The sequence below is a fragment of the Bombus pyrosoma genome, linkage group LG10, assembly GCF_014825855.1.
Source record: "Bombus pyrosoma isolate SC7728 linkage group LG10, ASM1482585v1, whole genome shotgun sequence".
Taxonomy (NCBI): domain Eukaryota; kingdom Metazoa; phylum Arthropoda; class Insecta; order Hymenoptera; family Apidae; genus Bombus; species Bombus pyrosoma.
The window spans coordinates 6,040,630-6,065,322 of record NC_057779.1 but is presented as its reverse complement, the minus strand read 5'-3'; the positions used below and the strand labels follow the sequence as shown (position 1 = coordinate 6,065,322).

Genomic DNA, 24,693 nt, shown 5'->3' with positions numbered 1-24,693 from the left:
ATAAAATTCTTTTATCGTCAAATTGTGCAACGTGCTCGTTTAAAAATATTTACGAGTAGATATAAAATATGATTTTGTATAAATCAGCGCGATGAACCACGGCCTCGATAGGGTTAACTAGCCGGGTCACCGGAAATATCGTTGCTTCGGAGGCTCGCAGACGATCGAGTGACCGCGGGTCTCGTGCCATTTTCGCCGAAGGTCGCGTCGAGACGAAGGAGGTGGCGCGATCGACGGAAATTCGAATTCTACCCTCGTCCAGGCTTCCAGAGTTCCAGATGCCGGCCGATCGAGCAGAAACGCTCACCCTCTCGGCGCTGTTCGAGGGTCACGAGTTAGAATCTTAGAAATTCTACGCGTGTACCTAAGTATTAGGTTGTGCCAGAACTTTCTTTCGTTTCATAAGGAAATGATAGATGCGCAACATTTTTTGTTTTATGTTATTTTATCGAATATCGTTTTCTTCTATTAAGATAAAGGCCACGACGTTCGACAGATTGGGTTTCGTGTTTTGTATAAAGACGCATTGTTGTAAAAGACAGGTTTGTAGAAGAAGGACGCTTTTGGAACAACCCGATAGGTTGCTCTATCTCCCTCGCTCTTTCTCTGTTCGTGTGTCTTCGCGTCGAATTCCTTTCCTCTTACGTAATAATTTGCGATATACAAAAATATGAATACATTGACGAGTTACAAGCTGTAGATTATGGACTTGGATTTGAAGATTCGTAGGATTTTATGCGAAATAGAGCGATCGAATAATTTATAATTAGAAAAGCTGCGACCATGTTATTCTTCTCATAAAGATCATTCAACAAAAAGAGTTTTCGAAAGTATGGCTTTTTTCAGATTGTGCAACATTTTTCACTGTGCACAACTTTCAATTCTCGCATAAGTAGGTACAAGCTGGCTGCAAGTTACAACCGTACAAAAATTAAAGGTTTTTCAGTAGTTTCATAATTGTGATACGCAGCATATACTAATTTACAAATTACAATACCTGCAGTAATTTACCGAGCTTCTCGATGTTAATATTCCTCGTAAATTTCACTCGTTTTATTACCAAAACATCTCTATGTAACGTTATATTTGTACCAAAAGAATTTATTAACATTCATAGCTCGCATCTTCTAACTTGTAAAATTCGTTTCCGTCCCTTCGAATATTTTTTTGTACGTGAAATTTGTTTTACCCTTCTCATGGAAGCGTGCCATCATTTTACGAATCGAATGTCGACGACCGTTCGAGATATAGATATTTCACTCGATTGACTGGTGTCACGATCGCGAACGAAACGCGCAGATGAAATCGGTTTTCGATTTTTGGCGAACTGCCGCGAAATAAACGTTTCACCGCCCTGCTACGTTTATATCCGAACGAAAACGTCGCCTCTGGTGACGCTGTATGTCGAAGGGTTGTTTACGATACTCTGCCCACAGTGTCGCGCACCACTTTCGCGAAAACCAAATATGAATTTTTTTTTTTTTTACTTTGTTCTTTCCTTCTTGATGGATGGATGTTCGGGGCGCCTACAAGCATTTACTTAATTCTTCCAAAAGCATTTCCGAAAGATCGATCGTGTTTGAGCGTTGGAATTGAAATTTTTGTTTATCCGTACGTATATGGAAGATTAGACTGCAAATTGTCAATTTCAGTTCCAGTGATTATTTCAAAGCTTCATTCTATCCGATTTTGTTTCGTTATACTTTCAACTATCTATCCACTTCGTCTCATCGCCGTGTGCTTCCGAAATTTCCAAAAATCTACCTTATAAGATCGGATTACATGTATGAAACACTTGCGAAAATACGTAGAATGTACACGATACAGGAAAATGTATAAAATATGCAAAGTGCATCTGTCTATTGTAATATTTAAATTTTCCTAAAAATACGAATAAATTGAAGCGAAGACCTAAACTGAAATGTTCGATTTTCAGGAGAGCGAGATTTACCAGAAGTGTGTGCGACCACCACCAAACCGGACGGTGTTCGACAGCGAGAGCCCTCCGCCTTACCGAAGCCAGTCCGCGTTGCTGGACGCGCCGGATCGTATAGTTCGGTGCCACAGCGCCGGCAGTTCCTTGTTGAGGGTGTTCCGGAAGTTCCCTAGTCCTGGGAGCTCGACGCCTGCCGTAGTGGTGCCGCCGCCGCCCAGACGACCTACCTTGTCCAGTTATTCCGAATCTAGTAGCAACTTGAGCAACCTGTCCAGCCTAACGATGGTTCCCTGCGAAACCGACGAGAGTCAGCAACAAGAACAACAACAACAGCAGAAACAGCGCGTCTGATCCGAGGCACGGCCAAGAAGAAGAGCGCTTGAGGTCACGCAGCAAACAAGCCCAACGACGTCGAATAGCAGCGAATTCCTCGAGGTCGACGGACGACGAAGGATCTCGTGGAAGAGGCGACGAGCCATTCCAAAAATCGTGGCGGGACAACGAGAAGAAAAGACAGAGGAACGGGTCGACGACATACGGCACAAGGACGCTGCTGTTGCCTCTGACACTGCCAGCAAGGTCGTCGTACTTGTTCTGCCCTCCTCGAGAATTCTCGACCCGTCGAGGATCCCTCAAGACTGACTCGCAGGAGAAACGTTCGTACGGGTTCGGCCAGCTGACGAATACGTCTACCACGTTGTTACTACGGTCGTGGATCGGCTGCGCGGAGAATCTCGCCGACAGATAAAAAACGCTACCACCTGAGAGAGGAGAAGAGAAGACGAAGAGAAGAATTTCATACAACGATTCTCCTCCTGCAACATCCTACTTGTACCACCACCGCCGCAGCTGTAGATCCTCCTTTGGACTGCACAGCTTTGGATGGTCCTTCAGCATGGTTTTTTTTTTTGGAACAGCGTCCTCGCCCGGAGGCTGATGAAGATGAAGAGAGAGAAAGAAGGAGAGAGGAAGAGTGCTGCTTTCGTGGGTCTGTTCCCTTCGGTGCTTCCGGTGCTCGATACCTTGCGATACATCGGCCAGTCTCTAGCCTAGATCTCAGACGATTCCAAAGTTATTTAGAGACAAGGTTAGTTTATTAACGCAGCTAATGAGATTGGATAAGGGTGAATTGAGGGTGGGCCGTTGAGGCACCAAACGAATCGGATCGAAAACGAATCAGTCGAGGCGTGTACGGAAGCAAGGAACACGGATAAGAATGGAAGTAAAAAGGGACGATAGAAAAATACTAAGTGAGGCCTATGAAGAATTTAAGAGGAGAATAGACGCAAAGGTACGATCCGTAAAGCAGCACCAGCCACAAGTAACGCAGAGAGTGACAGGTTTTGTTCCTGGGGGGGAAAACACGAGACACCATGAAGCAATGTACGCGATAGGAAGCTGGCCATGGAAAATACACGATGTAGCAATCATAAGCCGACAGAGTTTGCTGCCCGTTTGCTGCCGACCCAAGACGCGACACCACAGACCAACGGGACGATATTTCTCATCATCGAGTTTCGTTTCGCTGCGAAAAAGACTTAGTAAATTATTTATTGGCGATAATTCGCGATGGAGCGTGTCTTTGTAGAGAGAGAGAGAGAGAGAGAGAGAGAGAGAGAGAGAGAGAGAGAGAGAGAGGCACACGACGAAGCGGAGAAAACGTGGAGAAGCGGACAACGCCGCGACACACGCTAGAATAAAATGAATGTATCCGCGTGTGAATGATTCGCGTCAATTGTTTGCGTTCTGTGTATGTATGTATGTATGACGTATGTATGTATGTATGTATGTATGCGTGTGTATGTGTGTATGCGCGCGCGCCCGTGCATGAAAATACGCGGAGCACGTATCCGTGTGAAAAACGGGTCCAGAAGTGAGAAGAAATGGAGAAAGACAGAGAATCGAAGCAAGGGAGGAAGAGCGTGGTAATATCATTGAGAGGAACGCGTGACGCGAAGAGCGAGAAGGAAAGGGATTTTCTGAATGACTGATGCGGCGCGATTCTATGGAAGGCTGTGTGTAAATGAGAAATGAGGAAAAAAAGAAAGAAACGAATGAAAGGAAACCAGAGAGAGGAAAAGTAGTGCCAAGAGCGTTAATAAAAAAAAAAAAAACAAAAAGATGATGATGATGATGAAGAAGAAACTTTGTAAATATTAGGTTAGGTAGTTCAATATCGATATAATTATTACGACTAAAAATGATATGCTCTATATACTTGATTAAAAAGTAATAAACCTTCACACCACGCATAAACACGAGTTAGACGGGCCGTACGAAATCGCTATGGGACACGCGTTACGCTTTTCGACAAGGCCTCTGTGACATTTCTTCTGGATGCGAAAGAACAAAAGAAAGAAAGAAAAACAAACAAAGAAACGAAACGAAACATTGACAAAAAAGGAGAAAATCGCTCTCGAGCGTCACGATCGATCCTTCGATTTCTTTGATCGGCAAACAAATGAATAGAGAGGGCGAAAAGAAAATGATAAAGTACTATACGTCTCTTTATATCATGGTTGGCCATCGAATTCGTCGATTATCCAATTTCTTTCTTTTTTCTCTCCGTACAGGAAGAGGGAATAGAACGCTTGATCGAAGCTTTCGGGATATTTTTGAAAGAACAGATCGGTATTCACGTTTTAGTGATTGGTAACGAGTGGAAGATGAAAGAATTGAAATGGGATGATCGCGAATCGTGGACAAAGAGGTTGTAAAGAGATAAAAATTAGAAGAGAGATCGAAGGGAGCGTCGCGATGCTCGAAGAATGTACTGCTACCGCGTCTCGCCGTGTTTCGAATGGCTCGCACGATATAAACGCTACTTTATTATTATTCAGATAGATAAGGCTTCAGTTTTTCGAAAGAAAAGAAGAAATGAAAATAGGACGAGATCTGCCTTGACGACGAACCGAGAGTCGACGACCGGCTTCGTTTCCCCGTTTTCTTTCAACTGCCACGAAAAAAAAAAAAAATAGAAAAAACAATAAAAGTTTCCATTTAGATCGCCGTGGAGATTGCCTCGAAAGAACGGTTAGGATTTACGGTAACTTGTTTAGATTTAGATATGCCTAATGGTGCGTTAGGTGTATCGTTAGACGATTAACTATTAACCTATTAACCGGGGAAGACAAGGAAAGTTCACTCGTCATTCAGATTGCAAATTTTTTGGATAAAATAACTCGTCTATTTAGATATTATCCTGCACGTGTCGTATCATTTTTATTAAAAGTACGTTATAGGAGAGAGATGAAAATCTGAGTATGTTTTTATCGAACATTTTATTTTAATATTTTAATATTTTAATATTTTAATATAACATAGATGAACATGAAGAGACTAAACATCTTTAAAATAGGTAATAGATTGATCGAGTTTTGTGAAATACCAAAGGTATATCTAATTATTTAAAAAGCAATATCGTAATGTATTCGATAGTTTGATATTACGGAAAGAAATACATTTTAAATTAATTGAATAAGAAAATTGGGAAAAAGACACACGTCCGACATTTAATAAAAAAATCTGAGACTTTAATAAAAAAAATCGTTTCGACTGATTCGACAATTTTACCGCTGGAATCAAATAGCAAGACTAGCTCGTGAAATTATTTGATAAATTGACGAACGAGAACCGACTAAAAATCGATCAAAATCAAATATTCTTTCCCAAATTGTTACGAATAATTTCATAGTAGACTAATAAACTTCTACACATTCGAATATCAGACCTAGGCCTTTTTTTCCTATTCCAAATATTTTCCACCTACTGAATTTCGAAACTGCCCCCCTGTACAGAAAATGAAAAATGCTGACTTATCGCACTCCTCCTCTGTAATGTTCATTTGCAACGACTAAAATCCTTCGAAATTCGAAGATGAATTTCATTTCGACTAATAATAACCCAATTGAACTTATATTCAGCCTTTAAACTCGTTTTAATTGGAAGGATTTCATCGATAAATAATTTGATTTTCCGCGAAAAAATTCCTAACTTCTTACCAATTGTAAGATAAATGTTTCTTAGAGATCGAAGAGAAACAATAAACATTTCGAATTTTGTGAGTCGTGAGATCTCAGTTTTTACAATTTTTCGAAGTTTTAACGCCCAAACCGAATTCATTCGAGTTTCGCTGTCCCATTTCAAACGTCAGATTTTGACTCGCCTCTAACTAAGATCCACCCGAACGAAATCGACGCATTTTTATTAATTTTTCGTTTTTCGATTAAGCAAGTTTCTAATTAATGGAGAACCCGGTTAACAGGTTAATTGGGCGTGCCGTGGAGCACGCCATCGACACAGTGTTCCTGAGATCCTTTTTCTCGAAAAAAGGCGGAAAGTTTGGTAAAGGGAAAAAGAGAAAGAGAGGGGGGAAGAAAAAGAAAGAAAGAAAGAAAATTATTTTCTATGCTCCCGGATACCTGCACGTACCAAATAGATTTCTATCGATTTTGAAACTCAGTATCGAAATGATTTTTTACTCGATAGCCATGACATTGTTAATTTAAGATAGACTTTCGTAATCGTTATAATCGCTAAGACGAAAGTGACATGGAAGCTTTAAGTGAGAGAGAGAGTGAAATGGTATGGCGAATTTAGTGTTTTCCTACGATCGAAAGAGACTCACGAGCGTAATTTTTTACACACTTTGATATTTTTCTCGAAATAAAGGGACAAAAGGGAATACGTAAAGAAAAAAAAAAGTAAAGTATGAAAGAAAATAATAGTATTTTTATTGAAATTATCTTTCAAACGTAGACAATTACGCATCAGCTAACGCTAATTTTCTCTTATAAAATAACGATTCACCAGAAAGGCCTTCGACACCTCGACAAAGTACAATCTTCTTACCAAATACAAAAGTACAGAACCACCACGGCAATCTGATAGAAATAAAAGCTATATTCGAAACTGAAATTGTACGCGCGTGCAATTTCAGTGCATAATAATAAACTGAATGGTTTCTCCAAGGAAAGGAGGAATGAAAAATGTATATTTGTAAAGGGAATTTGTTAAACACGATATTTGGCGTGTAGACGAGCAAAATGGCGGTATCGACTTCGGTTCTCGACCTCGGGACAGAGCGAAACTACTCAAGTATCTCATGAGAAGTCACCAATTATTGTAATCATTTAAAAAGAGAAAGAAAAGAAAAACCGTTTCGACGAAGGGGTAACATTGCAAACGAATCATCGACAGCTCTTTCCTTTCGATTCTCGGCTCACGCAGGACACGAGTCTCCTTTCTAAACTTTCCAAATTTCTGAAACCGTTATCTCAAGAAAATTCGTCCATTTTATTCCCTGCATACTCGTTACTTCGAATATTCTATGTAAAACCCTCTATTTATTAATATTATCTATCTGTGTTAATTATATTTCATGTATTTTTCAAACATCGAGATTGAAACGAACGTTCGAACGATCCCGTCTCACGTGAAATGAGAATTGAAGAAAAGAAGCGAATAACGAAACGAAAAAGAAACACCGTAGAAGAGGCACGTTTTAGGCGTCGAATATGTATAGGTAAGCGTTGAAAAAAAAGCAAGCGAAGAAAAAGCGAAAAAGAATGGAAATGCCGATGAAAGAAGCGTACACAGTCGGTCGGTCCTGTGTGTGCACACGTACGAGAGATCGTTCTGCATGTACGTGTGCTCACAGACGAAATCAGAAGTTGTTTGGAGAGAACCAAAAAACAATGCCCGGGTAGTTTTACACACGACACTCGTGGTTTTTAAACCGCGAACAGACGCAAGCTTTTTTCCATCGTTAACGAAAAAAAAAGAAAAGATTAAAAAAATAAAAAGAAAAATGTGTTCACGCGCATGCAATATTAGGTGATGAAGATTAATCGTATTTCTCTATGTAAAGAAAGAAAGAAAGATGAAACGTTATTCGAAAAAAAAAAAAAAAAAAAGGAAGAGAACGAGCGCGAAAGAGTGAGAGCGTGAAGTCGAAGGGAAGAGAAAGAAGTAGGAACGAGAAAGAGGTAATCGAGAGACACGCGAAGAACGAACAACAGCGGACTAACGAGAGAATATACGGTCCCTCGCGATTGAACGAGAGAGCAATCGACGAGAAGACGCGACAGAATGATTGTACGTGTGCCTGAGTGTGCGTGCATGGACGTGTGAACAAGAGAAAGAGAAGCAGAGCGTGCAAGAAATGGGAAAGGTACGAAAAGGTATGACTAAATCCAAAAAAAAAAAAAAGGGTCTTGTGCAACTCTCGGTTAAATTAAAACGATTAGAAAATATTAAAAAAAAAAAAAGAAAAAGAAAAAAATAATTGAGAGAGAATATTGTTATTGAATTAGATCGAATTTTTTAAGGGCCGTCGACGAAGCGGAGTTTTAGATTAAAAAACGTTTAGGCGAATTTGTGATTTTTTGATTTACGCGAAAGTAAGAAAGGAAGTTTGATTAATTGAACTTTAGCATTCTTAATAATTAATTCGAGGTGTGTGTATCGTGGTGTCTTTTTAACCCATTAAGCGTGAAAATTGTATTGACGAAACATTTCATTTGCAATTTCTTTCCATCAGTTTATATTATCGCAAATTCTTTTTAATATTAATACCTTTCAACATGTTTAACGCCAATGTTTCGTAACATTTGCGATATTAATATTTCGCCGACATTATCTTTTATTTCGATTTGATCGTTTCGAAGGAATACAGAAGATTAACAAACAAAAATACGTTCGTCTTTAATTTTATAAAAAAAGAAAAAAAAAAAACAAGCGATTGTTCGATGCTCAATGGGTTAATAATTCGTTATGGGACGCTCGAGCTTTCATTAGGCGATCCAGCTGGAGCGACGAGATCGATCTATCGTGGCCTTTCGCTGAAAATCACCGGCAATTAGGCTGTGTGGAACGACGACGGGCTAGCTATCTTGTCGATATTGAAAAAGACGAAGGAAACGTTTTCCATTTGCGCAGATTGCTTTCTGGCAGCGTACTTTCGACAGATTAGCTCGCTGGATCGATAATCGATACTCTGACGTTCACAGCAGCTATTTAATCGAAAAGTTACGGCTATGGATCGGTAATATCCTGAAAAAAATCATGGTCGTATCTTCTTGATAATAAATCGGTTAGAATCAATTATACTTTAGGAAAAATTTAGACGAAGAATCTATCTACAGTGGCTCAGGAAAGTATTCGGAAACTTTCGTGTGTTATATTATATTTGTTACGTGAAACATTTTCAAGTTCCATTGACGCTGCAGCGTTGTATAACTTTCATAAAGGAAAGTCTAGTAATAATTGTTATAAACGACATTTATTTCGCTTGTGAGAGTGAAACTGGTGTTCCATCGTTTTAACTTTGAAAATCGGCCACGTGTCTTAGGACAATCTTACGTAAATATGGACAAAATTCGTGATCTGTAATTCGTGAAACAGAAAGTTCATCGATACAATGGTCTAAAGTTTTGAATATTCCATAATCGACTGTCAGCTGATATTTAGAAAAGATCTTTCTATTCTTTCATTTTATCGCCATTCGTAATTCTATTTTAACTGTTTCACATTGTATGAACTATTTGTACTCTTGAGACACGTTCATACAATCTCATTCACTCATAATTTCCATTCTCACGCAATCACAGACTCATCACACTCGTCCTCCTATACTACGTTCATACATTGATATATAGGTTTATAAGTATATGATATAAATACTTAAAAAATGATGTGTGGCACCAACTTATTGGACGATTTATATGATATGATGTTTAAAGATCGTAAAAGGTTTCTATAAGTGTTCAAATATATGTATATATATACATATACATACTTTCATGAGCCACTCTATGTACTGATTAGTCGCTGCTTAGAAAAGAAATAAGGAAATTTTCTTAAAGAAGGAAAAAATCTTATACGAAAGAAACTATTTTTGAGCGTCAAAGCGAACGAAAGCCCGTTCGTCTTCTCCTCACCGTCTCCGTGTACGTCTTCACGGAAGTTCAGGTTGATCGACCAAACGATATCGCGCGTGTCCCAAATTGAATATGTATTTGAGCCAAGTTCTTCGTCAACCTGGCCGCTTCCGGTCCATCTAGTCATGCTAAGCCATGCGCGTCCTGTCGGACGATGAAATCGATCTGTCGTCGTTTCATCGATTTTTTCCCGAAAAATGGCGGGGAATCCATTTTACGTAGGCGCGATTTGTGATTAAACGATGTGTTCGGAAATTCTCGGACGATCCACGTCCGTCATTTTCTCTAGCGCGAGAATTATACATATTATCGAAATTCGACGTTAGATTATCGGTTATTTCCTCGAAGATGTAATTATTGTCGTATTGTCGATAAGATTGGTGTGTCTAGTCTTAAATACCACGGCGAGAAATTTTGAGATATAGATCGATATGGCGTCTCGGTGCTCCATCTTGTCCTGTTTTCATTGTTTCTGTGTTTCACAATTCTATGAAACATCGAGACAGCCATTCCATGTTTTTGATCCGTGTCTCACACCGTGGTATATAATAAATTATGTCTTCTTCCTCTTTTTTCATTTGTTTACGTTATTAGGTAATCAAAGTAAAAAAGAAAAAAAATATAATAGATCGAGATACGGGAGAGTTATATTATAAATAAATGCACACAGACCCGCAGACTGATATGGATGCAAATCTGAGAATCAAAATTTTCGACCGTCTCGTGGTTTCTCGGGGACGCAGTGTCTTATAGGGCGGATCTTTTGGTACTCGTTAGAAATCGAGTGAACGGAGGTTTATGGTCCTGAATAGAGAGAATTTAAAGATCATGGGTTGGAAAAATTAAATATCTTTGGTAGGAACAAAGGTACCAAAAGAAAAGGAGATGCGTGCGTGCGTGCGTGCGTGCGTGTAAAGAGAGAATGGAAACACGTGCAACTGGAAGATTAAGGAACTAATTAAAAAAAAAAAAGACGTAACAGGAAAAAAAGAACCACACTAGCCAACGTATGTCATTTGAATCGAATAATCATCGTTTCGTTGTCGTGATGTACGAGCAGGAGAGAGAGAGAGAAAAAGAAAATATGCGAGTGGGAAATTGGAGAATCTTTTTTCAAGGTAATCGATCGATGTTGTAGAAACAGTGTCATTTAAAGTAGTAGATCGCTTCTACCAAAAAAAAAAAAATAAATGAATAAATAAATAAAAATAAGAGTAAAGTAAAAATAACATAAAATAAAAACGAGTCATCTCGAAGAAAAAAGTATGAAAAACGGTTTACGTAATTCGAAAGTCGCGCCAGCCGCGTTGTAGAGAACGCTCGAAGCGGCGCGAGATTCGAAATCGACGCGCGAAGCATCCGCCTTCACGCTCCTTGTCCCTTCTTACGCTCCATTTTTCTCTTCTTTTTTTCTTTTTCTCTGCTTTCGTTATTTTTATTAATTGTCTCGATCACGCGTCGAATCTCGCGTTTCCTTCTAACGTGTCTCCGACTCGCGAGCAAAATAAACGATTTTTTATACAGTAGAATTATACCAATTGTACCACATAGGAAAGAAAAAAAAAATAATGATGTTCGTTGTTCACTGCTCTGGCTTGCTAGTAACAGCAAAACTCAATAACCCGGGCCTCTCGGAGGCTGTTCGGACCAGGAGCGGCGCGAAAATTAGAAAATGAAACTAAAAGACTGTTGACCAATAACGAGCGTAATTCACTTGGAAGAACTTGCTCCGGACAGTCCCCTTCGTGCCCCCTGTATGAATCGGCAACATTTCAACATTGCAAGATTATTGGTGTACTTATCACGCAGTTTTCTACAAAATAAAGAAAACAATTTTGAAAAAAAATACACAACTGTTTCATGATGTTCTTTTCTCCCATTGAAATTGTTGTTCATCGATGTATGCAACATTTATCATATGTTTGAAAGTAATTGATTAGAACTGTAAAGAATTATGTTACTTGGAAGATAAATTTTTATTTCGATTAACGAGACTCAATTTGTACGTAGTATCTCTGTGTATTTGGAGTATTCGCACTGTTTTATCGACTTTTATCGCAAAGTTGAGTAGTACGTTAACAGATCGATCCACGTGTTCAAATTGCTCAGTCGGTATTTCTCAGTTCTTTTCTAGCATAAAAAATCACAGACGAGATACGGGACTTGTCCACGATACCATGCTCTATGGTGATACATGCATATATATATATATATGTAATTCCTGTATTTGCCGTGGAAAATCGCAGAGGGCGTAAGGAATAATTTGATTTTTTTCAAGGTCGGTATTTCAGAGCGTAAGACATAAAATCATATATAACGTCAGGTCTACCCCGTATTTAGTCAATGATATAACATCTATCCTCCCCCTCGTTTATGACAATACAGATCTATTTATATATATCTGCATATGCCAATATAAATGAACCGAACGTTTCGCGTAACTAAAATTGTCGTCACGTTCATTCAGTCCTCTCCAACACGTCTATCAAAAACCTTTATAGAGACAGAGTAAAAATTGTTCTACTTTCATTCAGCGAAAAAGAGAAAGAGAATGAGTCAAAATAAATCATCTTTATACTGCACCGAATTTGGTTCGATAAAAATAATCTTTGGAAGCAGAAATACTGTCGTGAAACATTATACGAGGAGAATGTAATACCAATCGTCGAAACACTAAATTTCCAACATGAAAGATCATTGGTGTGAATAAAACGACGTTCATTGGGCCGTAGTCGAAATTTAGCGATTCGGCCGCTTAAATTGCTGGAATAATTAAAAATTTGTGTACTACTAAATTTTAATATATTAAAAATACACCGGAAAATATAACATTAATTACATTCATTTATATTTATGGTAATAAGTTTTAACAATAAAATTTATAATAAAAATACAACATTAAATTCATAAGAATAACATTTTTGAACGACCCAATACCTGTAGCATATTATCGTTATAACTCTAAACTTCCATGTTAAGATCATATTTGCATATTGCAATGTATAATTATTCCATCTTTATACTTGAACTTAATACATGTAGAAAAGAATATTAAAAGTAGTACTCGATCAACTACGCTAACTGGAAGCCGACTTATTATATCGAATACGATACAACGAAGAAGGATAAGCAAAGAAGAATACCAAATACTTAAATTCCTTGAAAGAGTCCTATCTTGCATTTTCATACTACAAGCTTACTCGTATTTTAATACATATGCCTAAAGACTTTCAATGTCTTAAGGAAACTTTGACTATAAAATTGAAACAAAAGATCCTATGTCTAGCAATAATAAATAGTTCTTTCATATTTTGCACAAATCTGCCATACGTTTAAACGTTAAACAATTACGATTGACTCGATAATGACGAAAAAGAAACGCAGCAAGGTTATGGAATCTATAAATGCACGAACTATTTTTTTCTAGATGGTTGAACTACTAAATTTTCTTTGTCGACCATTTGTACGACACGGAGAAAATATATAACGAGGGATGAGGAGGCCAATGTCCTAAACGGAGTGCCTAGTTCTTAGAGGTTAATCGGCTTAATGAACGCGAGACGTGATGGGTAGCAGCTTAACGAAAGTGATGCGATGCGATGGGAGGAAGTGGAAGCTACCGCAGGCGGGTGGTGTTGTTTAAATTTGGAGCGACGCTCGTTCGGAAATAGACGCCTTTCCCTGCTTTACCCTTGTGTACGCGATCCTCTGCTCGCTACTTGGATCGCGCGCGCTCTTTCCAATTCTCCTGATACTCGCGCACCAACTGACCTCTTTACGTTGAGGGCGCGCGCGCCGGAAATGCCGCGTCACCCAAACGGAAGCGCACTTTACCCGGCTAACCCTTTTCGCGTTAAGAATACGACGTGACTCTGGAACAACCGAGCAAAATAAAGGATCGTAAAAATAGGGGCCTGTGAATCATAGTAGAAGAGGAAATTGAGTGATAACTTTGCCAGAAAAGTTTTTGCTGCATCAACTACTTAGGATGGATTACTATGGCTAGTTTGAAGTATCTTTTCTACTATATTTTATACAACTGGATTTTAATACCAATAATAGTTTAATATATCGGCGACTTCTATCATGTAAATACAAAAATTGAAGATTATCCTGTAAAATAGTCTGTAATATTTTGTAGAAAAGTAATGAAATAAGATAGTTGTTTATTTATTTCATTATTAAATAATTAATATATTTCGCGTTAGTATAATATAACACGATGTTATACCTATTTTTCTAAAATGTAATGTCAAATCAAAGCACAAGGGTTTTGTGCAGAAATTGTATACCTTTTTGAGTGACAAGCGATTAAATGATAGTAAGAAAATCGATGACGCGAAATGTATTGATATCATTATTATTAAATAATATCGAGTGCTGTTAAGTTTCAGCAATACTAAATACGATTACCAGTACTTATTTGCACCTGTTTGCTTAATATTTTGCAAGATTTTTAGTGTCGGTACATGTAATGTACAGAAATATCTTTGTTGAAGCGGTGAGTTAACAAATTTACGAAGACAGTTTCATTGGAATGTGTATAGAACTCAAAGTAACATTGTCCACCACGTATTATGATAAGTGGCAGGTACAAATGCTGCGACGATGAATGCAAATTTATTCGAAATTGCTACTTTTCAGATTTTCTACCTGCACTTCATTAAACACTGTCCGCTGTTGGTAACAAGGAAACAATACTTTTGTCACCTGAGATCACTAGTATTTCTGTCCATTATCTTTAAATACACACGTAGAACATTAGAATTGTAAGAAATTGAAATTCTTCCAACAAATTATTACCATTATTATTTCCTGAAATTTTAATAAAATTATCCAATGAAATTCCAAATGAAGTGAAAAAGAAAAGCTCTCACGAAGCATATGCAATACCATTCTTTCGTCTCAAAGGGTATCAAACAATATTTAACGTTTCACTACAATTTTTATTTTAACTAAACGATCGCTATTGATAAATATTGAAAACTGACGGTCGTTTGAGTAGAAATGAAATGTGCTAGTTTATTATAGAACTAGTTTTAAAAAAAGAGATCTCGTGCAAGGTTGCATGATCCAAGATGTAGCAGAGGCTCGTTAGCGTATCTGATTTATTTGCAGACCGATCTCGTCGAGCCTCTTCAGTAGTCTTCGAGCACGAAATACGATTCGAAGTAGAAAAGGGTGATGGATCAGACACGTTTAAACACAACCGTCCAGTAGAATATTCCTCGCGTGTCGTTCAACAGATCAAGCGTTGCGACTCCTCTCCGCTACGATATTCCGATTTCTCGTGTTCCTTTTCCAAACGAATTTAGTCAGTCGATGACACATGTTCCGTAATAATAAAACAGTCAAAATTTCACAACTAGGAAATTGTTTTGTTTTCAAACTGTCCTTTTAATACGTTTTCGGTATGAACTTAAATATACTTCCTACGTTATTAATATTTTTGATGATCTCATGGAAAATTAAAAATTTCCATATTTTGTATATTCTTTTTTAGTAGATTCTGGATATCTTTTATGCATTTCATATATTTTTGCAGCTTTTGATACATTTTTGCCACGTCTGGTATATATTAGAGGAATATTTTCGCAAGGATTAGTTTATTACGTGGCACACTTCAATTTTAATTCGAATAAAATCGGTTCCCCTTCTAAACTATCGCTTCATCTTTTATATGGACATCGAGTATTTTCTCAGTTATAGCAATTCTTCTAAAACGTACCATGTTTCCGTATTCGTAAGCGTATAAAATTTTCTATTACAATTTCCTTAAAAGGTTCTGAAACATTTTGTCGTCTTAATATCTTTCCTCTAAACTCCTTGAACAATCAAGATTGTAGATTAGCTTATTTCTTTCTACTCGATGCTTATTCCGAGAATAGAAACTATGTTCGAGGCGTATAATCGGTACACTCGATTTCCTGAAACAAATCCTTTAACTTCACCGATGTTGTCAAATACGATGCGAGTTGAACGTGCCAGCGACTTGTAGGTAGACAGGATCGATCGATCGGAAGTCGTGAACAAGAATGAAACATTACTATGTAGTTTGTTTTCCTGCCTGGTATTCAGTTCGAATTTATGCATTCGTATAATTGGCCAGATGGCTCCCAGTTTTATTTCGGTGACACTAAAATATTACGGTATCCGCTTCCCCGTGTCATTCCACGTCTATTTTTGACCGGCACAAGTTTCTGGCGACATTCGACTCATTCTACATTCCATCCACCATGAACTTTCTTTTTCTCTCCAAATTTGATCTATAATCACCTTCGTTACTAGCGATTGAAACGAACCACTCGCAGCAATACAGAGACAACTCTGATATTCAAACTTTCCCATTTTAAACTTTCACGATGATTATTAAATGACATATTTCTGATTCTGTGATCTGGTGGTGATTTCGATGCTGATTTCAACGCTACGTTTCGTGCTGACTTTCCATCGACGAGGACAATTCCTTTGCTTGTGAGTAGCATTGTGAGTAGCGAACATGGAATATTTGAGTAATATATATAAACGTATATATAAAAGGAAATGTACGCTATACAGCACGGATCGGCACGTAACGGCAGCGTCACGTAGCGATTAGTGACGGATAGTGCGAACGGTCTCATTCAAAACGCATGTTTCAATGTTCTGTCATGCCGATGTCAGTACGTGACGGTCGGTGACGGATTGTGTGAATGGTCTCACCTAAAACGCATGTTTTAATGCTTCGTCGTGCTGGTGCCGGTACGTGACGTTGCTGTTACACGACGTTTCCGTTACGCGACTATCCGTTGACTATACGTGCCGTATAGTGTAAATTAAATCTTAACTTGTGGGATATTTTATTGATTTGTAAGATACAATATTTCGCGTCGTTTATGTAGAAGAGAAATTGATTTGATACGAAAGTGAAGATTTGGATGTGAAAGGAATGTAGAAGCTGTGTGATCTATAGAAGACAAAGGTAGGGAAAAGGATGAAATAGAAGTTGGAGGTAGAAACGGGGCAGGAAGAAGATGAAGTGGGAAATGAGAAATGTAATGGAAATAGCAGCAGGTCGAAAATGAGTAATGTAACGTGCGTAATGTAAAATGAAACAACTGGCTTGGGAAGCGTAAAATATGAAAGAGTATGACGCGTAAAACACGAGGCAAGGTGAATCGTATAATTTGGGAAATACGAAGTACGAAGTAGAATGTAGACAAAGAAGAATTGCCAGATAAAGAACGTGCGAAATGTAAACGGGAAAATAATGTGGAAAAAAATAAAGAGAAAATGGACCGAAGAAAACAAACGTACGAAGTTAAAAAATGATAAAGCATATGTGCAAGCACGTCCGTGTGACATAAATAATTACACAAGATACTGAAAAATATTATTTCCTACGTATAATATGTACGACATAAATGATTAAACAAGCTTGTAAAATAATCGTAAAGTGTTGTATACCGACGACCACATTAAATAGTAAACTCTTCTCAGTATTCGTATTTAATCTGCACAACCATACGAACTATACTAATTTTTCCACTAAATTTAACATCGATATCTACCTAAATTGCTTTGTATATGCTTCTATGTACTTACTATAACTATACTACACTACTATATATATTGTTATATATAACTATACTGTACTATACTACAACTATAACTAACCCAAAGGTTCTACATACAAAGAAGGAACTAAAGCTTGTGTTTAAAAAACAAAGAGAGGCTAAAATAAATAATAACAGTTGCCCCGCGTTTCATTTCTATAATCATCGCTTCAAACGAGCCGCCATGCCATCGCTAATTGAAATGCAGGGATCTGTTTTTCTCGAAGATGCGACACGACGCAACGCGATGCAACGCAACGGAAGCGGTGGTCCCTACCTATTAATATCGAGAGTATATTTCAATTAATTCGAATAAATCGGTAAGCGACACGGCGCGAGTGTGCGTGCGCGTGCGTCGAAAGGAGGCAGAAAGAAAAAAAAGATGACCGCCGTGGCGCTTGCGCGAGGGGCGTCGCGACGACCGCCGACGCCTTCTTGAATGAAACCGTCGCAGTCAGTTCGCATCAAGGCGTCCACCTTCACTTCCACTTTCACGGATTTTCTAATTGTCCAGTCGACCAACGGCAAGTGACGTTCCACGGTGATAAGTCGTTCGATCACGTTTCATCTTGGCCATCGAATCAGGTACGATTTTACGCTTTTTAATCTGACTTGCAGAAGCGATCGCTTACGCGCTCGAACTTTCAACTTCGTTTCAAATCCTTCAGCGATCCTCGCGCCGAGTCGTAATCTTTTGAGACAACGAAACTCGTCGATCGTCGCGATCTTGGTGCAACGTTGATCTGAATCGTTGGAAATTGAAATTTGTAACATCTATTTTTTACGGTGAATCTATTCTAGAGATTCGTGTTTACACGTGTAGATTTAATTAATTGTCAGAATTTGCATAACGTTTGGCGGAAAAATTTATTGGAATATAGACGTCACGGGATTGTTATGATAATTCGTAGTTTTGTTAATGGTTTTTGGAAACTGAAGAAATGATTAAATAGTCAATGGAATTTTGTTCAGTTAGAAGTACGTATTACGTTTTAATTAATCGTAGTATTTGGTTTATCCGCTGTGAGATTAAAATTCGATCTGTATAGCCCATAAAGTTGCATGAGTTTGCCTTATTTGTTATTGCACGATTTCTTCCTTACTTTTCATCCCTTCCTTCCGATCTTCATTTCGGCAACTACGTGGTGTACAAGTTTCGACGTATTCAGAACTTCCTTTCAAAGTGATTTAAAATAATTTCAAATGAAAATTGTAGTAAATGTAGATTTTTTTGTATCTTTTAGTACATTCAATATAATATGTGAAGAATATGGCGAGAAATGTAGATACGGTTGCTTTACATGCGCCGTAGATCAAATACAGTTGCCGTCGCAAGACTGGATCCGCGCAACTAGCTAACCTACTAACTAAAACGATTTTAATTATAATCTTAATGCCAATTAGCTTTTCGAAACTTTATATAATGTTACAAAATTTGTGTTGCTTTTCAATGAAATTAATCGAAATACTTCTCCTCGTTCTCAAACAAAGATCGTGACAGGTGATAGATCAATCTTCTACAGTCTACCAAACGAACAAAAGTTTTTCTGAAACAAATCTTCCAAGAACTCGATGATGCTTATCCTTTTCTCTGAATTTCCATTACCATATGAATATTTGTTGTCGTCATCTTTCTCAAGATTACGCGTTAACCCATTGACTGTTGCACGAATATCTTTTCTTGAGAGCTGCAATAGATTGAAACATACTACGGTATAACGTTTAATTTTTGCAAGATATATCGTATTTGCAATTATCTTCTCTCGCAATTTTAATTTTAAATCATTCGCATTGTTGAAAATGTTTCGAGCCGAATGAGATTTATCATTTACTTACTACTGTCCTAAGAAATCTAGTAACGTGGCTCACCGATGGCCACTGTGGCATTCAACGTGTTATTTCGAATTCTCGTGCATAGTAAACGCAAATTGCAGGTTGCAATAGTTAAATCTGATCGCAAAGATATCTGCGGATATTCGTGGATATTCGTAATTGCACGTACTAATGACTTCTTCGTTCTTGTCGTTACGTCTCTCTCCCTTGGTCCAGCGATTTTATCATTCGTCGCTGTGTCTTTAAATAAAACCACTTGACAAATACAACTTTCATACGATAATCGTTTGAGAATTGCAGGACTAGTAAAATTAGTTTCAGAACACGTTCTAAAGATTTGAAGAATCGATAACGATAAAATGGCTCGGTTTTCTCGTATGTTTTGAAGAGGAATTTATTCGTGTCAATAGATGTTACTTTGAAATCGAGAAACCTGATCATTAACTCTTTATGTTTGGAAAATCATTCTGAACGTGCAATTTTTAATTGCGATTTAGAGCGTTGCCTAAGAGTTTCACAGCGTTTATGATTTCGTTTCGTTGATTGAAAGAACTTGATATTTCATTGATTCTTTAATTTGGTTGTTGCGTTTGATTTAACATTAAAAATTATTAATTATTTATTATATTAATTTACGGTAGAAAGATACGAAAAGCTTGCGTTCTTAATGCCTGGTTTCCTAATCTCGAAAAAGGTACAACGTGTTTTCTGGAGGTTCGCCTCGCAATTATTTTTATAGAAACCTTCATCACGATCGTTTATTTTGTTATTAATTATTAAATGTTAGAATAGAATTATGTAGTTTCGAAAACACTGTCTTAAGACGATATATCACTCTTATATACAGTAAGAAATCATTGATCTAATTATAGAGAATAATTATACCCATTGTACAAACAAATCGTTTAACATAATTTCTCCTATTTATATTTCTATTTTACTCTATTTTGATCCTGCTATTATCATTTATATTATTTGATTTATATATTTTACGCAAGTGAAATGATCGCTAAAATTTCACAAATTATCGATGAATAAACTTTTTAACCAATTTTCATTCGGTATACACGTAATTTTATCGGAAAATCGGATAACGAAAGAGATCGTTGCAACAGAGAAGACGTTCGAAACAGACCTATCTGGATATTTTCTTTCCGGACGATGCCGCGGTTGGCCGAACGGATTTGCAATTTCTGCGGCAGTGTGCGCCGCGGCGCCAACTCAAACAAACTGAGCGTCGCGGCTGCAAGGAGACGCGTATCTGGGAATCGGGAAAGAACAAACAATTCCAAGCTTCGAGGAAAGCCAGAGAGGGGAATTCTCTGCGTGTGTTTGACGTTCGCTAATCTCTTAAAAAATCTTGCCGTTGTCGGTAAAAGACGAACTGTCAGAAACATCTTGAAACTCGAGCCACATACGTTGAGTCAGTTTCGAGTTTCCCTTTGATTTTCCAATTGATTTTGTAGGTATTCAAAACTCTGAACTCTAATATTAAATTTCAAATTAACTACTTGCAGAATATTCACTTACATCTATGTTTACCAAGAAATTATTAAAATATTATTTCTTTCTATTCGATTATCTCCATCTATTGACGTAACGAGTTTCTTACAAACAAATTGCGTGTCAAATGTATCGATCCGAATCTTGAAAGCACTCGGTTTACGTTCGAATCAAATCGCTGACCTAATTACCATATTCTCATTAAATCGGCTAAATTCTGCGCATTACAGCTAATTCTACAAACGATACCAACAATTTTGACATTCACTAATCAGCCTAAAAACGCAAGCAAATAACGCCTAAATCTAATTCTCATCTATTGAAACATTGTTGCCTGATAAACGAAAACCTACCGTATGATAATAAACCATAATAGTAATAAATAATAATAAAGAAACAAAATTTACATAAAATGAAATTTCACTCATTACAAGCTTTAAGGGTTGAACATCTAACAGTCTACCGGTCTGTTTACGATTGACATTGGTTATTAGTCGAACGAGAGAGAACCGTGTAACGCAACAGCTAATTAACTTCCCACGGTAAATAGATATGGATCCATGTTTAATTATACGGTCAGAAACAATCGCCATCAAATTGTCACGAGCTTCTTAACAAAGACGGAGGCGAGAAATTGTTCAATCGTGAAAAGAATCTTAGAGTTGAACTAGTGTTACGTCAGACGCACAAATTAACGGACTTGGTTGACCGCTAATTGTTTGGACACCCGTTTGCCGCTAGCGAAATTGTCAAGTTAAAATACGACCGACACCTAACGCTCGCCTTCGCTCGTATATTCGACGATTATCGTGTCATCATCGCGCCGTGTAACGAAATCAACTATGGAGATCAGCAATTGATTTTTGTAATTGTACGAACTCAACAAACTATGATATCTTTTGAGGAAAAACTAATTGATCGCATTATGAGGTTGCGATTCTTTGCAGAGGTCCACTATAAAAGGCAATTAAAAGAATGATATAAATCAATGTATACAAAATTGTAATTAATTCTTCAACAATTTTAGTTATTTTCTCTAATATCCTGTCCGCGTAACATCGAACGTACCACACACATTGCTGGACATCGTGTTCGCTGACTCTGTAAATTAGAAAGTAAAAATAATTTCTTCTTGTAAACTGGAAAGAAAGCGCGTAGTCGATCGGTTGTTAATTTCTTAAAAAATCGATTAGTCATGTTTATAGAATGCTCTTCCATCAATTTAAATTCGAATGGTTTTCATACAATATATAACCAAGTTAAGTCGATCTTGATCCATCTTACTCGCCTCGTAGCCTACCAGAAACGCCCATGAAGCGTACGAGAACACTTCGATTTTCATGAAGCGATGCTGTCCTAACCATCGACTGTTGTACGATTTTCCTGGCTAACTCTGCGTTCGTACTTCCTCGTATCTCTTCCTACTCCTCCAGATTTCACATCGCAAGTACGATGCGACGTTTGAGAACACATCAGGGGCGTTTCGCTTTCAACGGCAGCAATCAGCTGTCCGCCGCGCGACAGCTATCTTTGACGGTTCAACCGGAAGTCGTTCCATGTCTTCCGCCATGGCGGAAATCTCTGGCCGTGCTACCTGGTCGAACGAGGTTTCTCGGAAAATCTAATTCAAGCGACTACTTTTGCGCTTCAACGTTGCGAGGTCCGCGTCGCAGGAAGTGGCGCTCGCGCGTCCACGTTTCAGCATATTAAAGGTTCATAGAGGGAGCCGCGCGGATATGACTGAACGTTATATAAGGCGGTCTTAATATAGCAGGAACACTCTCTGGATCTTAGCCATGTAGCTGGTAGCCGCACGTAGCGTGCATAACGCATGGACGATGTTTGGAAAATGGTACAGAGCAAGATGGAAGGAAGAGGAAGGGAGGGTAGATGCGAAGTAGAAAGGAGAAGGGTGAAACAGTTGGACAGATGCGCGGTTTTTTCATTCCTTATTTTGTTCGATTATCGAAAGATTAAGGTTTAATTGGATTACGATGGATTCAAAGTTTATTAACGTAAAGAAGGAAATGAATCCTAAGGGGTGATTTATTTCGTATGCCGCTTATTAGAACGAGTACTTTACTTTGAATATTTTGCATATTTTTGGATATTAAGTGGATTCTGTATATTTTCGCACCATTAAATTTCCCGCAAGTGTATAAATATCCGTAGTGTACATATATTTCCTGCAGTTATTCTATTTCTATGGCATTATTTGTTATTCGATTATGTTAAAAACGATTTAACACAGACACTTGATGGAAGGAACATCGGTTCGTTTATCGCGCTTCGTTTCTTCGATCTTTACCAATATTTCATTCGTCGTTAATGATTCGAAAGTTCTTTAGAAATTTAGACACCGATAACTGTGACGAGTAAGATCGATGTTACGTAAATTTGTAATATTACGAATTTATATTATCCGCGAATACGACTAAAGAAATGGAATCTAAACAGTTCAGTGGAATATATAATAAGATGCAACAGGATTTATAATAGACGTAAAAAGATATATAACTTCCACGTAGATATATCGCACGATGTTATAAATAGTTGATATTACACAGCATTTCGATCATCGATCGGTAATAGGAAATCTGTGTGCTCCAACAGGATTACGAAAGTGGCATGACTCATATACATATTTTTCATTCCGGGGATATTTCTTTGATTTTTGTAAATATTGGAGGATATTTTGTTAGCAGCATCAAAGAGTTCGCTTCTTATAAATCGTTTCACGTGGTTGCAATGTAGGTGGATCTAACGTGAAGTATATGACAGATTTATATATTTCTTTCTTCTTTTCTTTTTTTTTTACAATTTATATCGTCATATTCACGTGTACCTTTAGAAACTATCATATCATATGCATTACATTTTTGAGTGGTGTTCGTGGAAAATTTATGGACGCTTCGAGAGACTTGTGAAATTTCCTGTTGTAGAGGTTGAAACTTCATAATTATTATTTAAGAGCGAGTATAATATTTCCGCAATTGCATCAAATGTCAATCGTGGAGCAGATGTTGGAACACATCATGTACGTCGAAACAACGACTGAATAGTTTTCATCCAGGTTGTTTAATTTCGAAAATATAGATATCTTTTTGTGGAGAAAGCACCTCAGAGATCGGAATGATTCGTGGCTTGTTCTTAAACAAAAATCCAAATCGTATCTTTAATTTATATCGACCAGATCGTTTGTAATGTAGTTTTATTTAACGCGATATCGAATGAAGAAATGTTGAAATTTTATACGTCAATCGGTAACGACGTTCGATATTTCTCGTTCTATTTAAAAACATCATCCTTTTGACGTTACCGAAATATACGTTAACTGGATTACGTTATCGAAATTGTAAACTTAGCAGAAGTTAAAGCACTCGCTGAAATGTTCCATCTATTTTTAATGCCACTACAAACTTTTTCATTTCTCATTCGACACGCTTTGAAGCCAGCGGCCATTATATCGTTAGCCTAAAACGTGCCTACGGCTAAGTATACCGCAGAAATATTGTGCTTTGCATAAATCGAGCTTTGCTAACATCGAGTTTCAATTCTATCGAATCCTTCCAGTCTTAATCCTAGATATCTTGACTTTACGTACTTTCCTTCTTTGCGTATCTTGGTTCTACGGAATTCCTCGCCGAGCCACGGCGTATTTTGTTAAGATATCAACGATTTAAAATTTCTATCGTATCGATCATTTTCACAGAAGGAAGGAAAATTATACAGTTTTACTAAAATACGTACGATTTATAATTATTTCGTGAAATATAACTATTCGCTTGCGATATAAAGCGAAGGAACATGACCGTCCGCAAAATATTCGCCTATTGTCACGTGAAATGGCTGGAGAAAAGTGGCGTTCAAGTTTCTCGTAGCTCGA

The 24,693-nt window shown here is 37.6% G+C and overlaps 1 protein-coding gene and 1 long non-coding RNA gene across 7 annotated transcripts in view; both read left to right on the top strand.

The window, feature by feature from the left end:
- The window catches only part of LOC122571689, a 185,960-nt gene extending 174,238 nt beyond the window's left edge, over positions 1-11,722 (top strand). Inside the window, exon 5 of the mRNA XM_043735751.1 lies at positions 1,937-11,722. Within this exon, the coding sequence (XP_043591686.1) occupies positions 1,937-2,287 (351 nt within the window). The 3' untranslated portion in view covers positions 2,288-11,722. The remainder of the gene's footprint in view (positions 1-1,936) is intronic.
- Positions 11,723-17,668: 5,946 nt separating this feature from the next.
- The window catches only part of LOC122571713, a 28,964-nt gene continuing 21,939 nt past the window's right edge, over positions 17,669-24,693 (top strand). For all 6 annotated transcript variants that reach the window (XR_006318195.1, XR_006318196.1, XR_006318197.1 and 3 more), the window contains exon 1: positions 17,669-18,056. This is a non-coding gene — a long non-coding RNA (uncharacterized LOC122571713). The remainder of the gene's footprint in view (positions 18,057-24,693) is intronic.